This window comes from Colossoma macropomum, unplaced genomic scaffold, assembly GCF_904425465.1.
Source record: "Colossoma macropomum unplaced genomic scaffold, Colossoma_macropomum, whole genome shotgun sequence".
In the NCBI taxonomy this organism is placed as follows: Eukaryota; Metazoa; Chordata; class Actinopteri; order Characiformes; family Serrasalmidae; genus Colossoma; species Colossoma macropomum.
Window position 1 is genome coordinate 2,667,163 of NW_023494795.1, and position 11,248 is coordinate 2,678,410.

General features: G+C 40.1%; 1 protein-coding gene across 2 annotated transcripts in view; it reads left to right on the top strand.

Moving 5' to 3' along the window:
* The first annotated feature begins 579 nt into the window (after positions 1 to 579).
* The window catches only part of galnt14 (UDP-N-acetyl-alpha-D-galactosamine:polypeptide N-acetylgalactosaminyltransferase 14 (GalNAc-T14)), a 103,858-nt gene continuing 93,189 nt past the window's right edge, over positions 580 to 11,248 (top strand). Inside the window, exon 1 of one of the 2 annotated variants that reach the window (XM_036581195.1) lies at positions 580 to 1,041. In XM_036581195.1, the coding sequence (XP_036437088.1) occupies positions 910 to 1,041 (132 nt within the window). In that variant the 5' untranslated portion in view covers positions 580 to 909. The remainder of the gene's footprint in view (positions 1,042 to 11,248) is intronic. The other variant, XM_036581194.1, reaches the window with a different exon arrangement.

The following is an 11,248-nucleotide window of genomic DNA, read 5'->3' on the forward strand; positions in this document are numbered from 1 at the left end:
TGTTTACATCTCAACCATTTAATTATGTAGAATTAAATAAAAGTTTTGTTCCACATTTTATGAAGTCACATAAAGAACTTAATTAAAGTTTATCAATGGTTAAAAGTGTCCAAGTAGTTTTTGGGCCACTACTCAAGTGTCACATATTACACTCTCAGAAATAAAGGTACTAAACTGTCTCTGGGTCAGTTCCTCTCTTGTCACTGGGGTGGAACCCTCGAGGGTCCATCTCAGTACCTTTAGTCAGGGAACATAACTGAACCATAATCCACTGAAATGATATGTTCTAAGCTGTACTGACTCCACACACCCCGTCTCGTCTCCAGGCTTTTATTTTACTGTTCTGTTTAAAACATTCGGTTATGAAAAGGTACAAATACGAACTTTTCACCTGGAAAAACTTATTTAAGGTTCACAATCAGACCTTAGAACCACTGTTGGAGCTTTGAGGGAACATTTACACTGTTTGTACCTTGATGGATGAAAAATGTACCTGAACAGAACCTTCATTTCTAACCGAGCACCACCACATCACTGAGTGAACGCAGCTGGTTATCAGGCGCCTCAGACGGTCTTGTGAGCAGAGATGTGAGGCTGAGCGGGCTGAGAGAAGTTGGTGCGGGGAGGAGAGAGAAAAGCAGACGTGTCCAGATCATTCCGCGGTAGGTGGTGCTAAACTCATTCACATTTGGTCGTTACCTCAGCGGGGGGACGGGATGATTTTAATCAAGCTGGACGACGATTCACCGTCGCCCACAGCGAGTCTCCGCACAGCTCGGGGAGATTTCGGAGGGGCGAGAGGAGCGGAAGCCTCTCAGAAAGACTCTGACACTGCTGAGGGAAGATGTAGCTTAGCTTAAACAGCCGCCTGAAGACCTGAAAACAAACAACAACAACAAAAAGAGAGACATGAAGAGGCTCTCTCGGAAGCTCACTTTGGCTCTGGCTGCGCTCTTCTGGCTGGCGGCTCTGCTGTATTTCATCCTCCTGAACAGCCGGAAAATACCTGACCAAAGACGAGAGCCGCCAAAGGAGAAAGAGGTGAGGTGTGTGTGTGTGTGTGTGTGTGTGTGTGTGTGTGTGAGCTGTGAGGATGTCGTTGCTCCGTACAGGTGTGAGGATACCAGCCTTCAGGACTCCGAGTGTTTACGCGATACAGGTTCACATCTCCCTCACAGAAAACCTCGCGTTTCCTCTTTTTCACCTCAGAAAACCCACAGTTTGTTCAGCAGGTGCGTTCTGTGTGAAACATACCGGCAGTTTGAAACCATTGCCGGGGGAAAGCGCGGCTGTGGGAACATGAACTGGTTTACAAAGCGACTTTTAACGCTGCTGAAGTGAAACCGCCTCACAGGCTTATCCAGAGAAGTTTAGCCAAGATGGAGCCACGAGTTTCCACGGCTGATAAACATGACATGTGATACGGACTTGGGCTCACCTTTGGTTTGTTTGTCTGTAAACATGAGTCCAGATGTTAAAGCCAACAAGCCCCACTCACTTTATTACACAGTGTACAGTGTTAAGTTGGAGCTCCAGTAAAGCCAACTGTGGGGATTAAGTCTATCTGTTTAGTCATGCAGGTCTAAATGCTTTAATGTCCTAGTTTAACACAATCTCAGAGCACTAAAGATGTTTGGCTACCTACACCTGCAAAAACTGGCATTGATGAGTGAAATTATCTTAAAACTAGTCTATATGTCTAATACATTGTTATAAGCTTGTTATAACTTATTTCTAGACATTTATTTAGTAAAATGATGTCAGACAGTGGGATAATTTCACTTAATAAGGTTGTCTAAAACAAGTAAAAAAGTCTAGTAATAAGTTCAATACAGTCATCTCAAGATATTTAGACTACATTTAAGATAATTTCACTTCATTTTTTTGCTGTGTAAATGAATATGTCTCATATTTGCGATGGAGCACGGTTATAAACATGGAAATATCTTTGCTGCAGAATCCTGTATTTAGATTGTTAAGCTGATGTAATATCTAAATCAAGGCAGCAAGACTTGGAATGTAAACTTGGAAGACGTTTCTCCAGCCATTCGAGGGGGTTCATCGTTGTGTTAGACTGTTTTCTAAGGCATTAAATAAACACTCCAGCATTTTTCAACCTAATCTCTGACTATATGCATCTGCAGCATACAGTCGATTATTGTGGAGAATAATTTCCTTGTACTTAGTAATGAAACTGAAAATATGTTGACTTAAAAGCCGAGTTCAGCACATGCCAATTAACGCCTATTTTATAAATTCAATTTTTTCTGTTCTATGCTGAAAAGTAGTCTCGGGACACCGCTATCATATTTTTTGATGATTATGGTGTGTTATGAATATTGTGCTATGCCATATTCAAAAGCAATTTCAGCTACATTATAATGTATCAAATACTTTGGGTCCAGTCCCAAATGTACATACATGTAAAAACGTCAAAATACATCGAACGAGAGATCTCTGATGCTATTCTGACTCAAAGTTTCATTAATATTCTAAATGAGATTTCGAAAACTTGAATATTGATTGAATTGATCTGTCAATAAAATATCATCTCTTGTTAGCAAAATGCCTGTGAGAAGGATCGCAGGCACACTGAACATTTCAAAGTCGAGTGTGAAGTAGTGGCCTGTTTTAAAACAGACTAAAATTGTCTTCAGAGAGTGTCCAGAGACTTTCGAGCACTGTAGGTGCAAAAGTGTTAGTGTTCATCTGACCATTTGCTACAGGTGCAATATACAAACTCAGCAAGCCCCCCAGTTTTGCGAACTCACACTCTGTGCCTAGAAGACTTCAGCAGTCATCCAGAAATAGAGAAATTTTACAACTAATCTGAATAATCTGAACATCTAATCTGAATAAAGTACTAAATACTGACTGACGCAAAGGAAACAGACACTGTTTGTCTGCTAAAGTTTGACTGCTTTTACTTGCCTTATTTAAGAGTTCAGTTAATTCCTGGAATCATTTTGAGTTTCAGTTAGTAAACCTATTCATTATTCCTCATGGTTATGATTTTATAATGTCTGAGGGAAATACTGAATAAATGATAACTTTGGCTTGAAAAGTAATAAATAGAAAAGACATAATTTGTATTTAGAGAATGTTCCAAGACTACTTTGAGTGCTTTAAGTACAAGGATAATATTGTCGATTGTAATTCACCATATCGTCACTGTCAGAAGAAAACTTTATATCTCCGTTTTTGTCGTTTTTTAATTGTTTTTTTCACATGATTTAAGAATTCCAGCTGCCATTGAAACTCTTTCATAGTTTCGTGATGAACAGACCAATAGAAATGGTTCTAAATTGTTTGGAAAAAGAGAAAATATTCTTCCCTTCTTCTGTAAAGTTACTTGGTTTTCTTTGGACAGTGACAATATGCTACAGACGCAGTGTATAGAAATAAAAAAAACGCTGTTCTTTTCTTTTAAACACATTCCTGCTGTCCTGCAGAGCACACTGTGCATCGACTCTGCTCGGTAAACACCCCCACCAAACGCCACTGCCGCTCCTACTCACTGAGCCTTTTCACCCACTCTTTCCTTTAGTCCTGCGCCAGCATGCAGACAGCGAACTCACAAATACTGAATCGGTCGTTAACGTGTGATACTTCTCTACACACTGGAACGATTTGAAACCCATAATTCCCTAATTCTCTGTATTCTACAGGGCTTTTCTTGATTAGGCTCAATTTGAAATTGAGCAGCGAGCGTGTAAAAAAAGCAGTTTTGCCATTAGAGCGTAATTGTGATGATATTGCAGTTTAAAGCAGATCATATCAAGGGGGAATCAAATCAATAACTCATTCGCATGCTGACGTCGCAGTTCCTAAACAGTTATGAAGATGTACTGAATTTAAAATGATGTTCAATTTGAAAGGGTGCACATGAGACTTGTGTTCGCAGGATTATTGTAGTATATTTGTTGCTGCTTTGTCAACTGCATCAAATCTTCTCATCAGTGACTCACTCTGTTTATACACGGAGATGTGTATATGATCCAGACATTCCATATGTCTAGTAAACCTAAACGCTGTATTCAGATTGCTGCAGGGTAAAATCAGCGACTGTGGACAGTGTCGAACAATCAATGTGGCCTTGAAAATTGCAGCAAAAGCTGAAACATTCACCAGCACTTTTATTGCAGAGCACAAAGCTGCAGAAGGAACATAAAGGAAGCGTCTCTTTAGAAATATGTGCCGAACATCATGTTTTCCAGCACTGTCTGCTACTTAGAGCAGTCATATTGTTTACACCGTAACCCTGACATGGCGGGCCAAGTCTGAAATAGCTGTAATTGGCAAGATGGAATGTGAAATATAGGGTGGCCTTGATAGATCAGGGCTGTGTTGATGTATGCTATCGAGTTGAGGTGTAAATGGTATAATGTAGGCTAGCCAGTATGTTCAGCCCATTCATCAAGCAGTGCTGACGTCTCAGTCTTATTGGAAGTGAAGATATGCTGTAGCTCCATCTGCTGAATGATACATTATCATCATTTACTTAGGGGAAAACTGATGTATGTTGTTAGTCTGATTCATGGCACACGTGCTCTGCAGTATATATTACATAAACAAGCTGGGTTATTGCGCCGTGCATTCGTGTTACTGGTGTTGGATGACATGAATCTGATTTACTCGTCCTCATGGGAGGCTAAAGGTTCTTCGGCACCAGTTCTGAACGATCATGTGCGCTGCTGAGCTTTGAATCTGGAGTGATATATGAGCTCCCTTTCCTGCTGATGGAATTGGTTCAACCCCCTGAAGATAGAACTTCAATTCCCTGATTTTATAACTGTAGATTTGGAGACACGGTATGGATAAAATATTACATTATAACTTTCTTCCTCAATACGGTGGTTGCAGTATGGTTTACAGTATGACACAAGACATTAATATTCAGATTTTCATACAGCAATGGACAAAGAAACTGTAAGAAATGGATGTGTGCTGGTATTTGGTACTTCACTATACCCTTAAATTAAACACGCACTGTGCTGCTATTGTGGACACGTCCCACCCAGCTTGGAGAAGGTAAAAGATGCTCATCTCATGAACACATGTTCACAAACTGTGTGTGTGTATGAAAGAAACAGCTTGAAAGAAAACCGAACCTTATTTAAGCGTCTGGTTTTGTTTAACAAGCAGCTCGACAGACAGCGAATGGGCTAACAGGTGAATCAGGGAATACTCAGAGCTACAGTTTGAGTCAGGCTTAATGATTCACTATAAAACTGCAACATACAAAGTTAAAAAGTTACCTGAACGTTGTAACAAGTTTGTTTCTCAGAAGTCTGTGTGAGTTTCCTTTTCTACAGTGGTTCATTAGAGCTGTATTTTTTTTTCCAAGCTCTTGGTAAAGATTGCAGTGCTCTACGGTTCTCAGGTCCAGTCCTAACTGCAAATAGTCCTGTGTAATAATAACAATACACAGTGAGCATCGTTATATGAACAGTGTTATTTACATGTATACTGCACGTCAAAAACGTCTTTAAAGATATAGTTTTTAAAGTACAAAAACACATCGCTGCAGTCAGGACAAAACCTTGTATCTATGTTTTTGTCGTTTTTCAGTTTTTGACATAATTTCAAAATGCCTGTTGCCCTTTAAATTGTCTGTAAATTTCATACTGAATGGCCCAAAAGAGATGGCAAAAAATGACTTGGAAAAATGTCTGGTTCCATTGACTTACATTAAAAGTAAAGTATGTTTTTTCCTTCTCCTTTAAAGTGACCATTTTGGAGATACAAGGTTTTGTTCCGACAACAGCGAAATCTTTAAAGATATCATTTTTAAAGTATGTTTTAATATATTAAATATTATTAAAATATATTTTAATACATATATTGTCATGATGTTATAAGCTGTGAGTAAAGGTTAGACAATTATTGTGATAATTATTGTGGGCACATGCCCAATAAGAACACTCAGAACAGTCAGGAGTAACATTCAAAATTGAGATTTGCTCACGCTATGCCGTGACTCTACTGCTGTCAGATTTTGGAACATTTTGATTTCGGTTGACCGGAAGAGATTACAGTGACCTATTGCCCTTTCACTTTATCACACTATAGAGGCTAATACTGCGGAAACAATGAACTCTTTAACGCGTTAAACGGCCAGGGCCTGCTGGTCGCGAATCTTTATTACAAACTTCTATAACCTAAGAATAGCCCAACCAGTTTGCACTGAAGTCCCTGTAGTTACTGAATAATAAGGTATGTAATAAGGAATTTTAAGGGGTTAAACTCTAGGGCAAAATGTTGTTTGCTAATTGTTATCAGTCTACAGATACTGTGGGCAGAATGCAGATGAGCCTCTAACCAATCACCAAACGTAAATCCTTCTGGTCAAAATAATGTGAGCCTATTAAACACTGGGTCACATCAAGGTTTCACCAATGTGTGTTTATTAGGACTGTCAAAAATTACATGTTAATTACATGTTAATGTGATAAATAATGCATATCCTTCATGCCAGCTGCAGAAGTCCAGGCTGAAGCCCAGCTGTTCGCATGCTGTATGTTCCTGTGTCAGAATCTGTGATGGTAGATCTCTTGTTCCAATATAACTTTTGAATTGCTTTTAATTCAGTGAATACATTCAGCACTTTCAGCAGATAAATTAATGTGGATAAATCAATGAGCAGCAAACTAACAAAAACAATAGCAGTATGGAAGACAACAGTTCCCCTCGAGAGCCTCCACTGCTCATTATTTTTAGATATCAGTTATATTCATATTTCCAACTATTCAAGTAAACTCATGGACACGAGGCAGTATGGCTATCAGGCTATACTGCACACTTTACTTGGCTGTAAATCATACACAGCAGAGACAGGTTGGGACTTTACTCTACTGTAGCCTAACTGCTTTTGAAGGCCCCATAATAGCCCAGTGTTTTAAAAGTAAAAGTAAATAACATCACTATTTCTAAAAGTTCCAGGTCTACAGATAACCTTGCTCTATAGTAATATCCAGTCACGCCTGGTTGTTTTACTGCAGTGAGTCGCACTGAAGTAAGTTGAAGTTCCAAAGCACGTCTGCCTTTATTTTCGGTTCCATGCGCTCAAACTAAACGTAAAGTGAAATAAGTGGATATTAGAAGAGCTGTGTGGTGAGTACAGCTAGCATTACTGTGCATAGCAGAGAGAACAGCAAGCTTCTTAACAAATCTCTCTCTCTCTCTCTCTCTCTCTCTCTCTCTCTCTCTCTCCCTCGTTCTCTCTCTCTCTCTCTCTCTCTCTCTCTCTTTTTCTCTCTTTTTTTCTCTGTTGAAAGCAGAAAAAAAACTGACTATTTGGGCACACCCGCACACTTCTTAAAGGAACATGATCCACAATTTCCCAACATATTTAGCAAGCCGATTAACAGTAAATTACTCCTCTCTAGTTCGCTCTCAGTTCTCCATGCAATTACTTCGCTCTACCGCTCAGGCCTAGTTGTCATCCAATACCTCATTTGGAAAATCAGACCTTCGTTATGTTAAATCAGGTGTGCTGATGATGGAATTTAACCAATCTATGCGATGCCTGGGGCCGTCCAGGAGTGATCAGAAACCAAGCTCTTCTTCAAACTAGCGATATAAATGATAGATGCTGTTTTTACCAGCAAAAATGAACTTATTGTTAAGATAAACGGTTTAAATAATTTGCTTAGGTGTCTAAGACTTTGTAAAGTACTGTATATGATATGGGCGGCACGATGGTGCAGTGGGTAGCGCTGGGTTCGATTCCCAGCCGGGTGACCAGGGTGCTTTCTGTGTGGAGTTTGCCTGTTCTCCCCGTGTCTGTGTGGGTTTCCTCCCACAGTCCAAAGACATGCAGTCAGGCCAAATGGAGCTAAATTGCCCCTAGGTGTGTGTGTGTATGTCTGTGTGTCTGCCCTGCAATGGACTGGCGACCTGTCTAGGGTGTTTCCTGCCTTCCCCCAGTGACTGCTGGGATAGGCTAGACCGCTTTGTCCACCCATATAGGTGTAACAGAATAATCTGTTGTTTAAATAGGAAATATCTTTCTTTAGGATCCAATTTGAGTAAATAAGACATCTGTCGTTACCCTCCATTGACTGCACAAAATAATGTGATATTACTTTAGTCATTTGACAGATCTAGTTTTTAGCCTATTACAATGGTGTAATATATTGCAGTCCCAACATGTACTAATTTAATCATAACAGTTGTGAGAGTGATGAACGGAAGTCTAATTATTCCACTGAGCTCTTAGAGTTTAAGGGGTTAACACACAGTATATTGTTCCATCCACCCCTGCGGTTCACCAGCTACTGTTGGCGTATGTGCGGTTTCTTCCTGCTGCCAGAGACCAGAAGCTGTGACTCGCCGTAAAACTATAAAAAGGACATGGTCGGAGCGCAGATGACAGAACAGGGAATATCCAATTACCACTTCCTCAGTCTGTCCTCCTACCCTCATTAGCAGCCAGGGGAAGAGCGCTGAGCCCCAAACGTGGTGCAGCTTAGACGGCCCGATCAGTGGCTGTGGAGCAACACCGAGCTAATGATTTCACTGGGGAATGTGGAGTGGGGCTGTTTGGGATCCTCTGGGAAATACATGTGCGTGGTAGTCTGTAAGTTTTTTGCACATCGTGCAAATACAAAGTTTCACTCAGTCAACGGATCGATTCGCCAAGCGGCACATTTTTTTGTTGACGCGTATTCATTAAATTCACTTCACGTAACAGAGTTTGCTGGAAACAGAGAGTTCAGGTATATCCAGTGTGTGCTCTGTGAGCAAGATGGTACATATCTGGCTAATTCCTGCCTTGTTTCTGTCTTATAAAGACCAAACTCAGATGACATTAGTCTCTAGATACATAAAGAAATGTGCACAATTTTCCTTTATTATTTGGTGATATATCAGAACATTCTAAACGGATGGTTTAGCACCCTGAGCTTTAAACCTGAAGCTTTGTCACAACATTTTAAAACTTAATACCATCACACTTTTTTATTCCATTGAATAACAAGGCCGCTGAGTCATGATGGCATATTGTAATGGAAATATCATATTTGATCCTCCAGCTGCTGCCGTTCCTCACGGGCCTTCAGCTGATTTTATGCATAGGCGGGCTGAACTGAAAGCCTGGCCATTGTCATGCTTAGCAGTCTATCTTAAGAAACAGACATTTGCAATTACCCACCTCTATTACTGGCTGTAAAGATGCTGTTGTGGCTCTTGTAAAGCAACGGGCCATGACACATCCTCACAGGCCGACAGCACTGCAAAAGAGAGCGCGGGGGGGAGCGGGTGGCGGGGGTTCACACCACACAGCGTCGGTGCCCCCTGTCTCATTAAAGGGATAGTTCAATCCAAAATTAAAGGTTTATTGCATAAGGTTAATGGGATCACGGCATAATGACATTAACCATTTCATCAAGTGGTTCGTCCTTAATTATAGTTCAGCTGATTGTGCCACATTCGTAGGTTCATAGGCTGATGGGTGAAATGTACAACTGAGCAAGCGAATGATCTTTTTTACTCAAATCAGTCCCTCAACACGAGGTTGAAAAGCGAAAGGCTCACTGCAACATCATACAGTATAGATTTAATAACATTACACCTCCTTTCAAGGGAGCTGCCATTCAGTGCTACTGCATAGGTGTGTGTAGCGGCATCATCAGTCCCCATTCATCCTCTGGGGTGAAACGAGCAAACTACTAGCACAGGTAATCACCAGCAACAACCAAACAGCCCTCAGACCTCCTAATGGTCTGACTTCAGCAAATCCGGAAAAAAGCAGCCCCAGAAAATAATAAACGGGAGTGCTGTCGGTGCAGAATATGAAGGTTTATTAAACTATGATTGATATGCCTTCATGGATTCTGAAATATAGTGTGTTCAACCCCCTGCATGGGAGGCTGCAGTGCTTCAGTGTTCTGAGATATGAATTCATTTTGATTGAGGACGTTGCCCACAGCGGTTCTTCTTCGCTGCAGTTTGGGAATGTAGATTGGAGAGTGTGTCTGGTGCTACCATTATGCATGCCTGATTATGGGTGCATAATATATTGACAGCTGATATATTATTCATTAATAAATGAAAAATTGAGTTATTATTATTCCAAATAGTACTAGGTGTCGTCTAAGTACTGTTATCAGTGCCACACAGCATTCTTGTCGCCTGTTTGTTTTCAGTTGTTTAAATTCTATTTTGTGCATTTTTACCCATAATATCCATTTAGGAAAAGCAGAACAGACCAGAACCGTCCAATCAGAACAAGCTATGTCAGGTTTGTACAGGTACTCAGGAAGCATGGTTTCTGTAATATTGTTAATGCAAAGTGAAATAATCAAATATTGTGATACTGTTAGAAATTTGGAAATTATTATGCTATTGAACTTTTTGGAATTACATGATAATTAATATTTTTAGCCTGCACACATTCTTGAGAATTTAGCTGTTGATTAATTGTCATATAAATAAATATGATCAACAATTTACTTGTCTTTTTTGTTTAGTGTATGCAGTTATTAATTTCTAGATCTTTATTGACAAAAGACCCCACTCAAGCTCAAATAAACAAACATTTCTCACCACCGCCCATAAAGGTGTTACAGCATAACTGTATTCCTGCCCTGCCTAAATTTTGATTTCCTTCACTATTTCTTTCTTCTAGCCATGTGTTCCTGTTTATTTTCCTTGTCCGTCCTGGTTGGTTTCCCCCTTTTTGTCTCTCTTCAGTCTAATTTCCCCGTCATGTGCCTTTGTTTTAGGTTCCTTGCTCCTCCCTGCTCCACCCAGATCTGTATGTAGCTCCTCCCCTTCGTAATCTGTTCCAGCTGTGGTTTGTTTTGTCTGTTTTATATGTTCTTGCATGTTCAGTCTTTTTTGAGCATTGTTTGTACAAACTAGCCGATGGCCCTCGTCTTTCTTGTGTTTCTGTTCTTTCGTTGTTTCTGGTTTATTCTCCTGGTTTCCAAACATCGCTGCTTTCATGTCTGGCTCTCAGACATTTTCTACTTCCATTTGTTTTCTAGTTCTAGTAGTCCATTGTGTGTTTAATATGAATATCCCAACCTTGCTTGCCTCAGCTTCACAGTTTATCAGTAAAAAGACTTGCACTTGCTTCCTGTTTCCATGTTCGTCCATTACAGTCAGCTAGAAGTTAGAACTTTTGTGGTCTTTGTACAACCAATGACGTGTCTTTCCTGTTTCTTTTATTTACATGTTTTCACATCTATCCAATGGATGAAAATGCACCCAGTTAACATTGTTTGTTGTGATGGAAATAAAT